Source organism: Eleginops maclovinus, chromosome 6 (genome assembly GCF_036324505.1).
Source record: "Eleginops maclovinus isolate JMC-PN-2008 ecotype Puerto Natales chromosome 6, JC_Emac_rtc_rv5, whole genome shotgun sequence".
NCBI lineage: Eukaryota > Metazoa > Chordata > Actinopteri > Perciformes > Eleginopidae > Eleginops > Eleginops maclovinus.
Genome location: NC_086354.1, coordinates 1,382,272 through 1,402,259, shown reverse-complemented (window position 1 = coordinate 1,402,259; position 19,988 = coordinate 1,382,272). Strand labels below are relative to the sequence as shown.

Below are 19,988 nucleotides of genomic sequence, written 5' to 3'. Positions count from 1 at the left end.
ATGAGATAACTTTCCATTTGATTTATATATTAAGAAAATAATTCAAAGAGTTTCCCTGTCGATACTTAATAAACAATGACATTTGATCAAAGTTGCCTGCTGTTTTTTTTTGCAGAACTTCGCGATGTCAAAATCTTGACTGCACACATTAGGCTGTCCATGTGTTGCTGATAGCACTGACACTGCCTTGTCTTTATAGGTCTCAGCACATATAACTGGCCCCTATAGCAGGAGAAGCACAGTTCAAATCTGCCATCATTCCTTTCATTCATTACTCCTTTGCTTTACTACTTTTTTTAAATTTTATGTTATACTTTAAATACTATGTGCATGGCTTTTTATATAATAGTGTGTTCTTTTTATTTTTCGTCGATCTATACTGCTGTAACAATGTACATTTCTCCCTCTAAGGCACAAATAAAGGAAATATGTTCTGATTGTCATTAAACAACTGTAATCTGCTTTAATCAGAATTTTTTTCTTAATGATTCTTCCCAAGGACAAGTAGGCTACAACCATTTTCTTTGATTGGGATACAAATTCTTATTACAATGAAAACAAACATTTGAATGTATATGTGGTCTATTACTATAAGCATGGTTAAGTTTTAGTTTTCAAAAGCTGGTGTCCTCCAGCCGTTTGAGTGTCTTCAGTTTATGTGTGATATGACAAAGCTTCCTCCTGAGTATACTTTGCCCGATACCTAGCTTCTGTTTTTATTCTTGTACATCTTTTGGGCATTGATCAAATATAAAACCAAGATTCTATTGACATCAAGGAATTTAACAAAACCAAGTTAATTAATATATTGTGTGTGTGGTTGGGGGGAGGGGGGCAAGCATTGTCTGAGGGGGGGCTCACGTGTTCAAACATATTGGTTCTGTGTGGAAAATGAGGAGTGATCTAATCAGCTAGGCGGAACGTCATTTGCATGCTAGGCGTGTTGTGTGTTGTTGGGAATATAAAGGGTTCCACCCCAAAGTCAATTGGAATGTTAAAGAAACACTGGCTGGGGAGGGCGGTGATTATCAGATTCAGAATCAGAATACCGTTATTCGTTCCACACAGGGGACATTTACAGCAGTTACCCACCTATTTCGCTTATACCTTGGCCAATGAATACAAAAAAGTATTTAAGAGTTAACTTGTGCACCAGCACTCACAATGGTCTGGGTTGTCTGAAGTAAATATGTCTGCTGTTCTTGTTGTCCTTAGTTTGAATCTTTATGGTTTATTGCACTTATTGTACGTCGCTTTGGATAACAGTGTCAGCTAAATGGAATGATCATCTAAAACATATAAATAATACGTAAATAAAAACAGTTGAATTAATAAATACCAAGTGTGTTGATTTTTTTTGTGAGAGGATTTGAGAGGTACCGCAGTTCTGTGGCGCCCCCCGCTGACCTGACTCCTACAAAACACTGAGTAACTGTGGCCTATTCTCCTCCCATCACTGTGTGTGTTATATATCATATAACATATTTCGTGTCATAAATATGAGAGAAACTGGCACTTAAGTTAATAAATAAATGTCCACTATGAAAAGACTATATTCTGATCTGGGCCAATCCTTTATCCGGTCCACATAATAAAAACAAAAGCTTTTATTTTTGACAAAGGGACGTTTAAAAGTTCAAACGTGTAGAGATGATAAATTTTGTTTGAAAGTTTGTTTTTAAATGCCAATGCTAATGTCTTCTGTATAAGTCTGTTAACCTCAGCTCTGGAGCTGTATTAATGGGACTTGCTCTGTTATTACTACTTATGATGTATAACTCTGCAAATACATTGCTTTCAAACACGGAATGTGTTAAATTGTTTTAAATCAGGGATTTGGTTGTTATTTCAAGTGATTTGTGCAAACCTTCTTTTATAGAGTGCATCAGTGGGTGCCCCACAGAAAGCCGAGTGCAAACAGGAAGCTGTGGATTGATTTCATCAAGTCTGTTTGCAACACATCAATAGATAAGAGTGACCAATCAAATCCATGCAGTCTGCTAAAGATAACTGACTCATGTCTTCACATGGAAAGAAAATGTACACAATCTCTCCATGTGAATTTATCACACATGCGCACACTGCTGTTTCACATGTGATATTATATGTGAAATTGTGGTTTACACATGTTTTATCTTCCATCTCCCATGTGAAGAATCTGAGAGCCCAGAACCAGTCCTTGGGTTTCCCTCTCAGAGGGTCCGAACCTCAGAGCGGAACAGAGGTGACGCAGTCCAGGTAAATAAATCTGTTCATTATTTATTCTTGTTAAGGGACAATGCCTGTCACATAAAACCAATAAGTGTACACAGGTCAGCACTGGGTCTAAAGATTAACTGTGGGTGTGCACTCACTCAGCAAGCTGTTCAAACACACAGGAGTTACATGGTATCAGCTAGCACTCTAAAAACCCAGTATAAGTTAAAAACTCTTTATTGGTTTCCTTTTTCTTTTAATATACCGTGTTGAGTCAAAAAGCATTGGTTATCAATGACGTAATAAAAGATTTGACCTTACAGGCAAAGTGCTTGGAATGCTGTGCAGCCGAATACCTTCCAGCAGGATTCATTTATTCAGACAGTCCCTTGCATCTGATGTTTCCCCGCTGCCTGCTCTGTCCTCTGACACATCAACGTTTCTCTGTCACTGTTTGGGGAGTTGTGTATGTGTGGAGCTGGTGTAATGTAAACCCAGCAGTATAGCACCGTCTGTTTTAAGGGAAGTTAGTGTTTGGACAGAGGAAGGAAGCTGTATTTCTACAATACTGAACAACACATGGGTTCCTTTCAGTTTAGGAAGTGAAGAGGAATGAAACAGAATGTTTGGGATTAATGTTTCTCAGTGCACATACGCAGTCCATCGTGAAGCTATCAAAGAGCTGGTGCTGGATGTGTGCTAAGCGAATCTCTGGTCAAAGGTCTGCAGCGAGCGTGCACAGAGAGCAGGGGGGGGGGGGGCAGACTACCAAAAGGAACAGCAAAGGTTAGGAAAGTAAACCAAGCTGATTCAAGGGCTTTTATACTTGTGACTTAATGTCAGTGGTTGAAAAAGTTTTAAGATATTTTACTTAAGGAAAACAAGGTATACCACAGTTTAAAAACACTGTTGCAAGTATTCAAATCTTTTTTTTGTATAACTATTTTTGATGCAATAACATGCATTTTAATGTTGTACCTGGCTACCAATCCTCCCATTGTTTTTATTTTTACTGTTTCTATTATTAAAATGAAAAAACATGAAAATGTTACTGTGGTTGTTCTCCTAAAACGTGCGGCACTAAATCTGCCATGCAGGGGTTTAGTATGACTTTTCATGTGTCTTTAGTCTGAGATTTGACCCTCATGTCTATCATGTCAAGCCCTCTCCATGTTAGGGGACTGCATTCTCGTCCTGATCAATACTACAACCCGCTGACACATCAACATGACAGGTATTTATCTGGTAGTCCTTCACTTGAATAGAAAAAAGACCTGTCTGTTACTAAAACATCCTCAGGCTGAGCACAGAAACATTTATTCACAACACTCAGAACCTTTCCTTCATTGACCCTTGAACGTACACAAACCCTACAAGAACACAGGCCTGATGTTTGCTGACCAATCATGTTGATGTCAAAACAGTTCAAATGTGTAAACACATAAGAGCACAACAACATTTTCCTTTATGTCTATACAATTGTATGTGCTCTGAAAAAAGCGAGCATGTAAAAAATACATTCATTCTGTTTTTAGAAAGGGCAAGCTGAATAAATACACATCCTGTTATTAACAACCTATTTCAGGTCTAGCAACACAAATCTTTTTAAACTCAGTGTTAACAGCACATTCATGTCTCAATATACCGGGGAATATGGCATATATTGGTCCTCCAAATATTGTAACATAAGTGGAAACTGTTGAAATGATGACCACGCTAAAACTGATCCACCAAGAACAGGAGATCATTAGGGGAGGGGCTGAGTCGAAGGATCAGGCTCATCTGTCTTGTCTGTCCAGGATCTGTCTTGTCTGTCCAGCTTCCAGGATCATTGCAAAGCATCACAGTGGATTTCAAAGAGATGGACGCTTTCTGGGTTCTTGTAGCCCGTCCCTCAAGGTGATCCATCCCTTAGCTCCACTGGAGAATTGTCTTCACATTATTAATGTTTAAATATAGAACAAAAAATGAACTCTGTAAAAAACTTCCAGCAACATCCTGTGAAAGAGAAACAGCTGATAAGGTTTGTGTGAGAGAGGTGCTGACCTTTCCCTCTGGACCCAGTCACACTCTGTGGCTTGAGAGGAGCTGAACACACTGTCAGCACCGGGAAGCTAGCAGGTACGAGTCACCTTTAAATACTTTGGGGGAAATGTTTATTTTCAATAAGTATCTTTAACGTGTCCCCATGGTCAGATTTCATGAAGGACGTAACCAAGAGACAGCTAACATAATGTAAGCACAACGTGGATCAGATAGAGACAGACAACAACCTGAAGTGAAGTGTGTTAATGAGTGTGTGTGTGTGTGTGTGTGTGTGTGTGTGTGTGTGTGTGTGTGTGTGTGTGTGTGTGTGTGTGTGTGTGTGTGTGTGACCCAGGGGCCAAAATTCCCAACATCATCCCTCCGACAGTTGCTCGGCCTCCACCCTCTCTGAGATCCAGCAGTCCTCGGGAGGGATGGCGATGTCACCTGTTGGGTGGGTGGCAATCTGCTGCAGGAGCGTCTCGGATTGAAGCAGCTCATTGGTCCAGTCCTGACACACCCCCTCTATGCCAGGCCCCTCCCCTCCATATTCTGGAGGCAGGATAGAAGCCGAGAAGAAGTCGCTTAAAGTTTCCTGGAAAGCAGCACCGTGCATGTGGATCTGCAGCGGGGGAGAGGGGTACATGTTTAACACGGTGTGTGTGAGTGTGAGAACAGAGACAGGGGATGTGTGAGTGACAGGCGGCTGACCCTCTGTCTGATCTTATCCGGCAGGAAGGGGCGGATCATGGCGAAGACTGGCCGGAAGAACATTGGCTCGTTCACCAGATGGATTCCTCGGACTTTCAGTGGAAAAGAGTCCTGGACATGCACACACACACACACACAGAGACAGGTGTAGAAACAATCTAACCTTCTTCCAGTTAAAAAATAAAAGATAAAGGAAAACACATTCTGTAAAAATATGAAAAATGAAATGTGCCTTTAATATTATAAAACTCTTGTTCCCTCAGGACAGGAGACTAAACACCTCAGTTTGTCTTCTTACAATTTGTTTATCTAAATAGTTATCATGGTAATAAACAGTATTTAATTTAATTTTACAGCACAAAATTTATATATACAATATTTTACTGTTCATATCCCATTTACATGTATATAGACTTCTTCTTCCACTATTTTATTTCTATTCTGTTATTTCTGTCACTATTTGCATTGGTTTTATTTGTTTTATGTTATATACATATATGTATATATATATATATATATATATATATATATATATATATATATATATAAACAACGTTTTAGAGAGGAGAAACAGGAGCAGGGAATGGATAGAATCATATTCTTCAGCAGACACACTCAGCACCTGTGTTTGGAAACAGCTCCACACACTCATGGAGCACTGAAGCTGTTCAGCTATTTCAATGAACAACATTTCTATGCAATCAAAAATGAGTTAAAAAGATCACCTTTCTACTGGCCGATCTTATAATGCACAAATGGAGCATCTCTCCCATTAGAGCCAGGACTGAGAGCCAGGGATATTGCTGTTTGGTCAGAAGTAGAATAGTAGGTACACCTGTAATGCCACAGCTGTCCATACATCTGCCACAGTTCAGTCTTAGTGAATTCCACTCTGAAAATGTTGGGGAGCTAACTGCCAAACATATATGCTACAACGGTGTGTTGCTTATGCTGTGTTCCTTACTTACGCAGGAACGTTACAGGAACATCCTTCCTGTGTGCAACATGAGGAGCTGAGTACAGACCTCAGCTTCTCCTACAGCCGCGGAAAAAATTAAGAGACAACTTCAGCATTATTATTTTCTCTTATTTTATTATTTATAGGTATGTCTTTGAGTTAAACATTTGCTTTAAATGTTTTATTGTATTCTACTGACACATTTTCATTGTGTTGAAATTCAACAGACACTGGACTGGCTGCCATACCTGTAGAGATAAAGATTTAAGAAACATTTGGAGTGGGCTCTTAATTTTTTCTGGAGCTGTATCTGTTATAAAGTGTTTATATAGTATAATATCTTATTATGGATGCAGCATATGTAGAGGTATGTGTCCAGCTTCACAACACATGTAGGAGCTGTGTTTACAGGAGAGCTGACCTGAGGCAGGAGGCTAGGCCTACCGAGAGCACGGAGGACATCTTTCTGGCCAGGGAAGGGTTAACCTGCAGAGCGTGGCCTAAACTCCATCCCTGCAGGTCAAAAATGGCCTTCAGACCCTGCATCTGTGTCTCTGTCTCCATGGAGATGATCTCTGATGTCATCAGGCTGACACTGAACACCTGGAAGGCCAACCAATCTTTTGGGTCCCACTGTCCTGCACAGAGAAACCACTCTCATCCACATTGCATCCGGCTGTAGCATCATGCTCCAATACGCATCAACAGGAAAACAAATATACATCACCGCAAATATATACAGATGTTGACGAAATTGTTGGTACCCTTCCATTAAAGATAGAAAAACCCACAATGGTCACTGAAATAACTTGAAACTGACAAAATTAATAGTAAATAAAAATGTATTTGAAAAAAAAATGAATGAAAATCAAATTGCTTTTGAATTGTAGTTCAACAGAATCATTTAAAAAAAACAAAATAATGAAACTGGCCTGGACAAAAAATGATGGTTCCCCTAGAAAGGACTGAAAACAATTTGACCACAGGTCCTTCATGTTAAACTAAGGTGTGTCCTGTAATCAGCATCACAGGTGTCTTCAGACTTGTAATCAGTCAGTCTGCTGTTTAGTATCATGGTGTGTACCACTCTGAACATGGAGCACAGAAAGCTAAGGAGAGAGTTGTCTCAGGATATTAGAAAGAAAATTATAGACAAGCATGTTAAAGGTAAAGGCTGTAAGACCATTTCCAAGCAGCTTGATATGTGACTACAGTTGCACATATTATTCAGAAGTTTAAGGTCCACGGGACTGTAGCCAACCTCCCTGGACGAGGCCGCAAGAGGAACATTTATGACAAATTGAAGAGACTGATAATACGAATGGTAACCGAAGAAGCCAGAACAACTTCTAAAGAGATCAGAGGTGAACTCCAAGGTCAAGGTACGTCAGTGTCAGATCGCACCATCTGCCGCTGTTTGAGCCAAAGTGGACTTAATGGAAGACGGCCGAGGAGGACACCACTGTTGAAAGCAAATCATAAAAAAGCGAGACTGCAATTTGCCACAATGCACGTTGACAAGCCACAAAGCTTCTGGGAGAATGTCCTTTGGACAGATCAGACAAAACTGGAACTTTTTGGCAAGTCACCCAGCTCTATGTTTTACAGACGCAAATGTGAAACATGGAGGAGGCTCGGTTATGTTCTGGGGCTGCTTTGCTGCATCTGGCACAGGGTGTGTTGAATCTGTGCAGGGTATCATGAAATCTCAAGACTATCAAGGCATTCTGGAGCGAAATGTGCTGCCCAGTATCAGAAAGCTTGGTCTGAGTCGCAGTTCAGGGGTCCTCCAACAGCATAATGACCCAAAACACACAGCTAAAAACACCCAAGAATGGCTCAGAACAAAACGTTGGACTATTCTGAAGTGGCCTTCTATGAGCCCTGATCTAAACCCTATTGTACATTTGTGGAAGGAACTGAAACATGCTGTCTGGAGAAGACACCCTTCAAACCTGAGACAGCTGGAGCAGTGTGTTAACGAAGAGTGGGCCAAAATACCTGTCGACAGGTGCAGAAGTCTCATTGAGAGACTCCTGCACCATCATTTTTGTCCAAGCCAGTTTCATTAATTTGTTTTTTAAATGATTCTGTTGAACCACCATTCAAAAGCAATGTCTGATTTTCATTCGTTATTTTTCAATACATTTTTATTTATTATTGCTTTTGTCAATTTCAAGTTATTTCAGTGACCATTGTGGGTTTTTCTTTCTTTAACGGAAGGGTACCAACAATTTTGTCCACGTCTGTATATCCATACAAAGACAGGTGTACTGACCGATCCTGTAGATGAGCACCCTGCTGCCGCTGTGGTCCCGCTGGGGGAGGACGGCGTGGTACGTTGTGTTGAGCAGGCCGAGCACAGAAGAGGGGGACAGACAGCGGCTGATCTCAGGACTCTCCCTGCGCCACCGCTGGTAGTTCAGTAACAGCTACACAGGACACAGGAAATGAGAGTTATACCCCCACCCCGTGACTGCGGGTGAAATACTAGGGCACTAAAGAACACATGCTAAACAAGTGCTAACAGCTAGAGGTCAACACAGATCAAATGGTTTACTGCATTTAATCTGTCCTGTTCCCAGTACTAAACCCACAAAGTAAATGCTGATCAAACCAGAAATTTAAAAAATTCAGCTGTGGGGTTTTAATAAAGAAGAATGAGTGTGGTAAGAGTCAGGGTCAGTCTGTGTGTCAGTGATTCTGACTGCTGAGCTTACACACAGTTGGGTGAGCTCCAGGTGTGCGCAAATCACAGTCAGTCACTCAGCTTCCTGTTGAGCCAACAAAGGAGGACCAGCTCCACTGACGCTCACACACACAGCCATCGAACACACAGCCATCGAACACACAGCCATCGAACATCGAACACACAGCCATCGAACACACAGCCATCAAACACACAGCCATCGAACAATGTGTCAAAAATGTCTACACTAACGTCACTATTTCTCTAATGGATATAGTTCTACTGTCCAACACTGAAAGTACCTACTGGCTACTTCAAGTTCTGGATCACATGAAGCTTGTTTGCAAAGAACTGACGCTTTGAGGGAGAAGCTAGTTGATAAAAATGGCTCAAATGTAACAGATACACTTGTCTAAAAAAAGGAAAGCTTCCAAAATCATCGTATATGTATCAGCAACCTGTTTGACAGATATCCCATGCTCAGCTAAATTTCAGAAAGCAAAGTATAAATCTCCTCGGTTTTTATCGAGGGAGCCTAACTTTCAGGTGTGCCTACAAAACTGCGTCCTCACCTCACCATTCATAGCAACGTGTAGTCTAGGCTTAAATGAACAGGTTGCATTATAGCCTGCAAAGATGGCCGACCTACTGTTGATGACGTCACATAAACAAGATTCCACAATGCTGCAGGAACATGCATCTGCTGCACCGTGGAAGTGCATATTACTAATTGTTGTAGCGTTAAAGGTTACAATGAACAAATGAAATGCATATGCTAAGTTGATGACAACAAGCACAAACAAACAATCACAATCTAATCTGCAGGCCCGGACGGCATCAGCCCCAGGGTTCTGAAGACCTGCGCCAGCCAGCTGTCTCCTGTTCTTCAACCTGAGCCTTTTCCATGGAGACCATCCCGGTGCTGTGGAAGACGTCCTGCGTTGTTCCTGTCCCTAAAAAGACGACTCCTTCTGGGCTCAATGACTATCGGCCAGTAGCTCTCACATCTCATGTGATGAAGGTGCTGGAGAGACTGGTCTTCTCCCATCTCAGACCGCAGGTGAGATCATTTGTAGATCATCTGCAATTTGCCTACCAGCCTCAGCTGGGAGTGGACGATGCCATTATCTACCTGCTGCAGCGTGCTCACTCGTACCTGGATGGGTCGGGGTGCACTGTGAGAATCACCTTCTTTGATTTCTCCAGTGCATTCAACACGATCCAGCCACGGCTACTGAGTGACAAGCTGCAGGCTATGAGGGTAGACGTGTCCACCATCTCCTGGATTACCAACTACCTCACAGACAGGCCACAGTGTGTCCGGCTGGGCAGTGTCCTGTCTGATGTGGTGGTTGGTATTACAGGAGCCCCACAGGGAACTGTGCTGTCTCCTTTCCTGGTCAGCTTATACGCCACTTACTTTAAATACAACTCAAGTCATGCCACCTGCAGAAATGTTCAGATGACTCTGCAGTGGTAGAGTGTATAAGGGATGGACGGGAGGAGGAGTACAGAGCGATGGTGGAGGATTTTGTGGAGTGGACGGGGAAAAATCATCTGCTTTTGAATGTGGCCAAGACCAGAGGGATGGTCATTGACTTCAAGAAGAAGAGGACGTCTTCACTGCCCCTGTGCATTCTGGGTGAGGATGTGGCTGTGGTGGAGGACTACAAGTACCTTTGAGTGCACCTCGGAAACGGACTGAACTGGAGGGCCAACACTGTGTACAAGAAGGGGATGAGCCGACTCTATTTTCTGAGGATGCTGAGATCCTTCAACGTGTGCAGCAAGATGTTGGAGATCTTCTACCAGTCTGTTGTTGCTAGTGCACTCTTCTTTGCTGCCGTCTTCTGGGGGGGCAGCATCAGAGCCGGTGACACCAGCAGAATCAATAAACTGATCAGGAAAGCTGGCTCTGTCATCGGCATCAAATTGGACCCTTTTGAGGCTGTGGTGAAGAGGAGGACTCTGAACAAACATCATGGATAACCCCACCCACCCTCTCCACCTGCTGCTGGAACCTGCCCACTGCAATAAAACTTTACAATAATACCCCTCTGGCTGGCAGACAACTCACTGCTCCATAGCCTCTCTGTAAACTGGACTTAACATGCACTCCTTCACACTTACCATTGTACATTTACACTATATTATTATTGCCTTTTCGTACATTTGTGTATTTCATTTTTATTTTTATTCATTTTCATTTTCATTCATTTTTATTTTTAATTTATTTTTTAGTTCTAATTATTTGTATTTGTCTTGCTTCTCTTTGTATTTCGCTGCTGCAACGCAAAAATTTCCCAGTTTGGGATAAATAAAGTACTTCTGATTCTGATAAATCACAGATACTGTTGATGCTGTGCTGTGTGCTAATGGTGGTAATGCAGAGCCCCCAACCCCAATGCAAATACATGTTCACAGTGTGTAGCCTTACAGGCGACATCCCTCCTGCCACCTGCAGCCCAGTGAGCCGGAACAGACCTCAGGAACAGCAGTACTTGAGGTCTTGCACCAAGCGACGTATCACAACAAGTACATTTACTAGTACTACAAGTACTGTACTTATTACAATTTAGAGTATACTCAGTTTATGCTACTTTATACTTTACTCCACTACAATGACTAGTATAAGCTAGAGTAATACAAAATATAAATCAATCAGTAAATGAAATGTGACGTAGAATTATAGGTTAAGATATCCAGCGGCTGTTTAGGTTTCAAGGTTTTATTGGTCATATGCACAGCATATAAAACGTATATGTTGGCAATGAAAATCTTATGTCCCATGCTCCTCCAACAACTCAACATACATGGTGCAAATAAGATAAATACATGGTGCAAAAACAGAGAAGAATATTTACAAGAACCTCAGATTGAAGAGGAACAATGCGGTTTTCGTCCTGGACGGACCAGCTTTTCACTCTCGCAAGGATCCTGGAGGGGGCCTGGGAGTATGCTCATCCGGTCTACATGTGCTTTGTGGATTTGGAGAAGGCGTATGACCGGGTTCCCAGGGAGATACTGTGGGAGGTGCTGCGGGAGTATGGGGTGAGGGGGTCTCTGCTCAGGGCCATCCAATCTCTGTACTTTCAAAGCGAGAGCTGTGTCCGGGTCCTCAGCAGCACGTCGGACCGATTTCCGGTGAGGGTTGGCCTCCGCCAGGGCTGCACTTTGTCACCAATCCTGTTTGTGATATTCATGGACAGGATTTCGAGGCGTAGTCGTGGGGGAGGGGGTTTGCAGTTCGGTGGGCTAAGGATTGCACCACTGCTTTTTGCAGATGATGTGGTCCTAATGGCTTCATCGGTCTGTGTCCTTCAGCACTCACTGGATCGGTTCGCGGCCGAGTGTGAAGCGGCTGGGATGAGGATCAGCACCTCCAAATCTGAGGCCATGGTTCTCAGCAGGAAACCGATGGATTGTCCACTCCAGGTAGGGAATGAAGCCTTACCCCAAGTGAAGGAGTTCAAGTATCTCGGGGTCTTGTTCTCGAGTGAGGGAACAATGGAGCGTGAGATGGGCCGGAGAATCGGAGCAGCGGGAGCGGTACTGCGGTCGCTTTACCGCACCGTTGCGATGGAAAGAGAGCTGAGCCAGAAGGCAAAGCTCTCTGTCTACCGAGCCATCTTCGTTCCTACCCTCACCTATGGTCATGAAGGATGGGTCATGACCGAAAGAACGAGATTGCGGATACAAGCGGCCGAAATGGGATTTCTCCGCAGGGTGGCTGGCATCTCCCTTAGGGATAAGGTGAGAAGTTCAGTCATCCGGGAGGGACTCGGAGTAGAACCGCTGCTCCTTCGCGTTGAAAGGAGCCAGTTGAGGTGGTTCGGGCACCTAGTGAGGATGCCACCTGGGCGCCTCCCTAGGGAGGTGTTCCAGGCACGTCCAGCTGGGAAGAGACCGAGGGGTAGACCTAGGACCAGGTGGAGGGATTATATCTCTTCGCTGGCCTGGGAGCGCCTTGGAATCCCCCAGTCAGAGCTGGTTGATGTGGCCAGGGAAAGGAAAGTTTGGGGCTCTCTGCTAGAGCTGTTACCTCCGCAACCCTGACGGAAAAGCGGGAGAAGATGGATGGATGGATGGACAATAAAGATTTAAGGATGTGAAATATATACATATGTGGAATACATTGAAATTATTTAAATACTTTACGCTGTTGAATGAGGAGGCATGGACAGATGCATATATTACGTATAACAGATGTATATGGCAGATATGTATAATAATATATAGATATACTGTATATATATGCGTGTACTATAAACAGATGTGGGCAGACATTCACAGAGCTCAGGAGTTCAGCAGTCTTATAGCCTGTGGTATAAAACTGTCTCTGAGTCTGGTGGTCTTGGTCCAGATGCTGCGGTACCGTCTGCCAGACGGCAGCAGACAGAACAGATTGTTGCTGGGGTGATGGGGGTCCTTTATTATCCTACCGGCCTTCTTCCTACACCGCTGGGTGTAGAAGTCCTCTATGGATGGCAGCTCCGTCCTGGTGATGTGCTGAGCAGTTTTCCCCACCCTCTGTAGAGTCTTACGGTTGAGGGCGGTGCAACTGCCATACCAGGCGCTGATGCAGCCAGTCAGGATACTCTCGATGGTGCACCTATAGAAGTTGCAGAGTATCCTGGAGTCCATGTTGAACTTCCGCAGCCTGCGGAGGAAGAAGAGCCGCTGTCGAGCCGTCTTGGATATGACCCTGGTGTGATGTGTCCATGTCAGGTCCTCACTGATGTTTACCCCGAGGAACCTGAAGCTGCTGACTCTCTCCACAGGAGTCCAGTCGATGGTGATGGGTGTGTGTGTGCCTCTCTCTGCCTCTTCCTGTAGTCCACAATCAGCTCCTTTGTTTTGCTGACGTTGAGATGGAGGTTGTTGTCCTGGCACCAAGATGTCAGGGCTCTGACCTCCTCTCTGTACGCCGTCTCGTCGCCGTCTGTGATCAGGCCGATGACGGTCGCGTCGTCAGCAAACTTGATGATGGTGTTGGAGCTGTGTGTGGCCACGTAGTCGTGCGTGAACAGGGAGTAGAGGAGAGGGCTGAGCACACAACCCTGAGGGGCTCCGGTGTTGAGGGTCAAGGTGGAGGATGTGATGTTCCCCATCCGCACTGCCTGGGATCTGCCCGTCAGGAAGCTCAGGATCCAGTCACAGAGGGCGCTGTTGAGCCCAAGGTCCCTGAGCTTAATGATGAGCTTGGAGGGCACAATGGTGTTGAATGCTGAACTGTAGTCAATGAACAGCATTCTCACATAAGTGTTCCTCTGGTCCAGGTGGGAGAGGGCAGTGTGGAGGTTGAGGGAGATGGCATCATCCGTGGACCTGTTTGCCCTGTAGGCAAACTGCAGGGGGTCCAGTGAGTCAGGGAGGGAGGAGGTGATAAAAGTTTTGACTAACCGCTCAAAGCACTTCATGATGATGGAGGTGAGTGCAACTGGGAGGTAGTCATTGAGGCAGATGGGTTTTGTCTTTTTGGGGACAGGGACAATGATGGACTCTTTAAAACATGTGGGGACTACAGACTGGAGCAGTGACCTATTGAAAATGTCTGTGAACACATCTGCCAGCTGAACTGCACACACATTGAGAGCACGGCCAGGGATGCCATCAGGTCCAGGAGCCCTGTGTGTGTTGATCCTTTTCAGAGATCTACACACATCTGCACTGATTAAAACCAGTGAGCAGGGATCCTGAGCCTTCTGTGCCTCCACAGCCGGGGGCTTCTCAAAGCATGCATAAAATGTGTTCAGTTCATCTGGGAGAGATGCAGACACTTCCTCAGCACCACTCGTTGTCCTTTTGTAGTCTGTTATTGTTTTTAGTCCAGACCACATATTTCTGCCGTTGGAGCCCTTGTAGTTCGACTCCACCTTGTCCCTGTATTGTCTTTTCGCACTGCTAATAGTTCTCCAGAGTGCATACCTGGAATTCCTGTACTCATCCAAGTCACCGCCGCTGTGCGCGATGGCCCGTGCTTTAAGTTTAGCTCGGACCTCGCCGTTTATCCAGGGCTTCTCATTTGGGAATGTCCGTACAGTAATCCGCGGCACAACGTCATCGATGCATTTGCCGATGTAGCAAATGACCGCGTCAGTATGTGTGTTTTATGTCGTCCTCCTCAAACACACACCACTCCGTGATGCCAAAGCAGTGGCGGAGAGCAGAGTCAGACTGCTTGGACCAACGCTGCACTGTCCTCGTCACAGGTCGGTCCCTCTTCAGTCTCTGCCGTTAAACCGGGAGTAGTTTATTAAGTTATTGAAAGTGTTTCTACATTTACCAGCTGCGATATGAATAATCATAAAAGTAACACAGTAACTCAAATTACAGTGAAGGAAATAAGTATTTGATCCCCTGCTGATCTTGTTAGTTTGCCCACTTACAAAGAACTGAACAGTTTACACTTTTAATTCTAGGTTTATTTTCAAAGTGAGAGACAGAATATCAAAAAGAAAAATCCAGAAATGTAGATTAAAAAAAGATATAAATGAATGTGCATTTAATTGTGGGAGATAAGTATTTGATCCCCTTGCAGAACATGCCTTAGTTCTTGGTGGAGAAAGCCTTGTTGGACAGCACAGAGGTCAGATGCTTCTTGTAGTTGGTCACCAGGTTTGCTCACATCTCAGGATGGATTTTGGTCCTCTCCTCTCTGCAGATTCTTTCCAAATCCTTAAGGTTTGGAAGCTGATGCCTGGCAGCTGGAAGCTCCAGCTCCCTCCACAGATTTTCTATGGGATGGAGGTCCAGAGACTGGCTAGGCCCCTCCCTCACCCTAAGGGAGGGCCGTATATTTTGGGACATTGTCATGCTGGAAGGGCTATCCATGTCCCATTTTCAGGTTCCTGGCTGAGGGAATGAGGTTATCAGCCAATATTTTATGATACATGGCCCCCTCCATCATCCCCTTGATGCGGTGAACAGCCCTGTCCCCTTAGCAGAGAAACCCCCCCAAATCATAATGGTTCCACCTCTGTGCTTGACGGTGGGGATGGTGTTCTTGGGGTAATAGTCAGCATTTCTCTTCCTCCAAACATGACATGTGGAGTTGATGCTAAGGATCTTGATTCTGGTCTCATCTGACCACATCACCTTCTCAGAAGCCTTCTCTGAATCCTTCAGAGGATCACTGGCAGACTTCATACGGCCTCTCCATGTGCTGTACATGTACAATCTTAGATCGTGGTGCCCCAGACCGAGGGCAATTGATGGTCATTTTGTGCTTCTTCCATCTTCTAATAATCAAACCAGTTGTCTCTCTCCAAGCTGCTTGCTGATGGTCTTGTCTTCTATTCCAGCCTTGTGCTGGTCTACACTCCTGTCCCTGATGTCCTTAGACATTAGTTCCACCATGATCACAAGAGCTGTCTTTGGTCTTGCCCTCTGTGGAGAGGTTGTAATCTGATTTATTGACTGTGGACAGCTGTCTTTTATCCAGGTAAAGAGTTGACATCAGGAGTTCTTTCTTAAAGCGAGAGGACTTATTTAAGCGGTCCCTGGGAGCCACAATTCTTGCAAGCGGATCAAATACTTGTTTCCCCCAATTAAATGCCAATCAATTTATATCTTTTTTTAATGTACATTTCTGGATTTTCTTTCTGATATTCTTTCTTTCACTGTTAAAATAAAACTTTTAAGTTCTTTGTAAGTGGGCTTACAAAATCGCGAGGGGATCAAATATTTATTTCCTCCACTGTATATATACAGTGGGGCAAAAAAGTATTTAGCCACCAATTGTGCAAGTTCTCCCATTTAAAAAGATGAGAGAGGCCTGTAATTTTTATCATAGGTATACCTCAACTATGAGAGACAGAATGAGAAAAAAAATCCAGGAAATCACATTGTAGGATTTTTAATGAATTAATTGGTAAATTCCTCGGTAAAATAAGTATTTGGTCACCTACAAACAAGCAAGATTTCTGGCTCTCACAGACCTGTAACTTCTTCTTTAAGAGGCTCCTCTGTCCTCCACTCGTTCCCTGTATTAATGGCACCTTTTTGAACTCGTTATCAGTATAAAAGACACCTGTCCACAACCTCAAACAGTCATACTCCAAACTCCACTATGGCCAAGACCAAAGAGCTGTCAAAGGAGACCAGAGACAAAATTGTAGACCTGCACCAGGCTGGGAAAACTGAATCTGCAATAGGTAAGCAGCTTGGTGTGAAGAAATCAACTGTGGGAGCAATTATTAGAAAATGGAAGACATACAAGACCACTGCTAATCTCCCTCGATCTGGGGCTCCACGCAAGATCTCACCCCGTGGGGTCAAAATGATCACAAGAACGGTGAGCAAAAATCCCAGAACCACACGGGGGGACCTAGTGAATGACCTGCAGAGCTGGGACCAAAGTAACAGAGGCTACCATCAGTAACACACTACGCCGCTAGGGACTTAAATCCTGCAGTTCCAGACGTGTCTCCCTGCTTAAGCCAGTACATGTCCAGGCCTGAAGTTTGCTAGAGGGCATTTGGATGATCCAGAAGAGGATTGGGAGAATGTCATATGGTCAGAAGAAACCAAAATAGAACTTTTTGGTAAAAACTCAAGTCGTCGTGTTTGGAGGAGAAAGAATGCAGAGTTGCATCCAAAGAACACCATACCTACTGTGAAGCATGGGGGTGGAAACATCATGCTTTGGGGCTGTTTTTCTGCAAAGGGACCAGGACGACTGATCCGTGTAAAGGAAAGAATGAATGGGGCCATGTATCGTGAGATTTTGAGTGAAAACCTCCTTCCATCAGCAAGGGCACTGAAGATGAAGCGTGGCTAGGTCTTTCAGCATGACAATGATCCCAAACACACCGCCAGGGCAACGAAGGAGTGGCTTCGTAAGAAGCATTTCAAGGTCCTGGAGTGGCCTAGCCAGTCTCCAGATCTCAACCCCATAGAAAATCTTTGGAGGGAGTTGAAAGTCCGTGTTGCCCAGCGACAGCCCCAAAACATCACTGCTTTAGAGGAGATCTGCATGGAGGAATGGGCCAAAATACCAGCAACAGTGTGTGAAAACCTTGTGAAGACTTACAGAAAACGTTTGACCTCTGTCATTGCCAACAAAGGGTATATAACAAAGTATTGAGATGAACTTTTGTTATTGACCAAATACTTATTTTCCACAATCATTTGAAAATAAATTCATTAAAAATCCTACAATGTGATTTTCTGGATTTTTTTTTCTCATTTTGTCTCTCATAGTTGAGTGTACCTATGATAAAAATTACAGGCTCTCTCATCTTTTTAAATGGGAGAATTTGCACAATTGGTGGCTGACTAAATACTTTTTTGCCCCACTGTATATATATATATATATGATTTTGAAATCGGCCATAAGGAGTACTTTTACTTATACTAATTTGAGTATATTTTAATTCCAATACTTTTAAAAATTTTAGTAAGATGCAGGTATTTTACTTGTAACAAAGTCATTTTAAAATGTAGTATTGCTACTTTTACTTAATTAAAAGTGTGTACTTGTCTGTAAAAGTGTTAAGAATATTACAGCAAACATTAAACCCAATCATTTAAAAAAAAAAATCCATAACGTGTCACTCAAAACACTGAATGGAGTTACAGTGGAGAGGGGGTGAGACGGCTCTGAGCCCGTCTGAAGGGCCTGCAGCCAGAGGGGGGAAGTAACCAAGTTTACTCAACAACTGTACTTATGTACACATTTGAGGTATGTTCACTTTAAGTGAGTATTTACATTTTATGCTACTTTGTACTTCTACCCCAATACAATTCAGAGGTAAATGGTGTACTTTTACTCCACTACATTTATTGAATCCCCTTAGTTACTTTACAGATCTGGATTAAATCAGACTTTAGTTCACCTGGAGTAAATTCAGCAGCTACCCTGCAGTATACAAAGCCATTCAAACTAGCTGCACCTTTACCAGCTCTGAGAACACTTTAATAATCAATAATTATAAAACATATCAGAGATATTATTCTGAAATGGACCAATCAAACAATGACTACTTTTACTGTCGCTACTTTAAGTACATTTAGATGAGAGTACTTTCTACTTTCACTGGAGGAACATTTAGAATGCAGGACTTTTACTGTAACAGAGTATTCCTACACTCTGGTACTTCTACTTTTACTCAAGTACAAGATCTGAGTACTTCTACTTTTACTCAAGTACAAGATCTGAGTACTTCTACTTTACTCAATACAAGATCTGAATACTTCTACTTTTACTCAAGCACAAGATCTGAATACTTCTACTTTTACTCAAGTACAAGATCTGAGTACTTCTACTTTTACTCAAGTACAAGATCTGAATACTTCTACTATTACTCAAGTACAAGATCTGAGTACTTCTACCTTTACTCAAGTACAAGATCTGAGTACTTCTGCTTTTACTCAAGTACAAGATCTGAGTGCCTCTCCACCTCTGCCTGCAACAGACATAAACAGCTGCATACTTCATTCAGTAAATCCGACTGCTCTCTGAAGTAAGTGTGTGTGTGTGTGTGTGTGTGTGTGTGTGTGTGTGTGTGTGTGTGTGTGTGTGTGTGTGTGTGTGTGTGTGTGTGTGTGTGTGTGTGTGTGTGTGTGTGTGTGTGTGTGTGTCGGGCAGGACGGGATGTACCTTCAGGGAGAGCTCCACGTCCAGGTCTCTGGCCCGCAGGAACTTGGTGAGGAACTGGTCTGAGAAGGTCCGGGCGGAAGACAGCTCCTGCAGGGCTCTCCGCCTCAGGCCAAGCAGCCCCAGGCACAGCGGCTCCAAATCCTCCGGGTTGCCCCCGGGCTGAGAGCCGCTCATGTCGCTCCCAGGTCCCGCTACACTAACTGCCAGCAGGCTACTGCGGAGAGAGCCGTTTGTGTGTGTGTGTGTGTGTGAGTTTTGGAGTATATTTACAAATCTATCTTTCGAAAGCTGAAACAGCTCTACCTGCTGGTCAACAGTCGCCACTGCACAGACACGCTCACATTCAAACTGCTGTATTGGCCTGACCATGATGACAGTTCCAACATCTGATTAATTCACATACAATTTGAACAATTTAGCTTAAAAATGTAGCTTTTGTTTTTGTGAAATCTCAAATAAATGTAGTGCAAAAATAGTGTGTAATTGTAATATTACTACCAATTACATCACCACCAGGTCGGAGCCGGACCTCTACTCCCAGCAGCTCAGGAAGAAAGCCCAAGGGATTGTCAAACACCTGAGCTCTGTAAAGTGCCTTCATCTGTTGTCCTCTTGCAATTTATTTATCTAAATAGTTATCACTGTAATAAACAGTATTTCATTTTACATTCTATTCATGTATCATATCCCATTTACATGTATATAGGCTCCTGCTTGCACTATTATTATTTTATTTTTGAATTCCTTTTATTGTTTATAACTATTGTTGGAAGAGCTCTGGACTTAAGGTTTTCATTGGCATTCCT

General features: G+C 43.5%; 1 protein-coding gene across 1 annotated transcript; it reads right to left on the bottom strand.

Moving 5' to 3' along the window:
• Positions 1-2,243: 2,243 nt before the first annotated feature.
• Positions 2,244-19,425, bottom strand: ttpa (tocopherol (alpha) transfer protein). The gene is made up of 5 exons (XM_063884885.1): positions 19,183-19,425; positions 8,169-8,322; positions 6,335-6,528; positions 4,933-5,043; positions 2,244-4,843 (listed from the first exon to the last, which is right to left on the bottom strand). The coding sequence occupies exons 1-5, from the start codon at positions 19,354-19,356 to the stop codon at positions 4,595-4,597; spliced, it is 882 nt and encodes a 293-aa protein (XP_063740955.1). The 5' UTR covers positions 19,357-19,425; the 3' UTR covers positions 2,244-4,594.
• Positions 19,426-19,988: the final 563 nt, after the last annotated feature.

Excerpts from the sequence above, each read along its gene's own strand:
- ttpa (XM_063884885.1), bottom strand. The coding sequence starts at position 19,356 with ATGAGCGGCTCTCAGCCCGGGGGCAACCCGGAGGATTTGGAGCCGCTG. Across the intron at positions 6,529-8,168 it reads GGTGCTCATCTACAGGATCG|GACAGTGGGACCCAAAAGAT; the intron begins GTCAGTACACCT and ends TTCTCTGTGCAG. Across the intron at positions 4,844-4,932 it reads CGGATAAGATCAGACAGAGG|ATCCACATGCACGGTGCTGC; the intron begins GTCAGCCGCCTG and ends CCCCCGCTGCAG.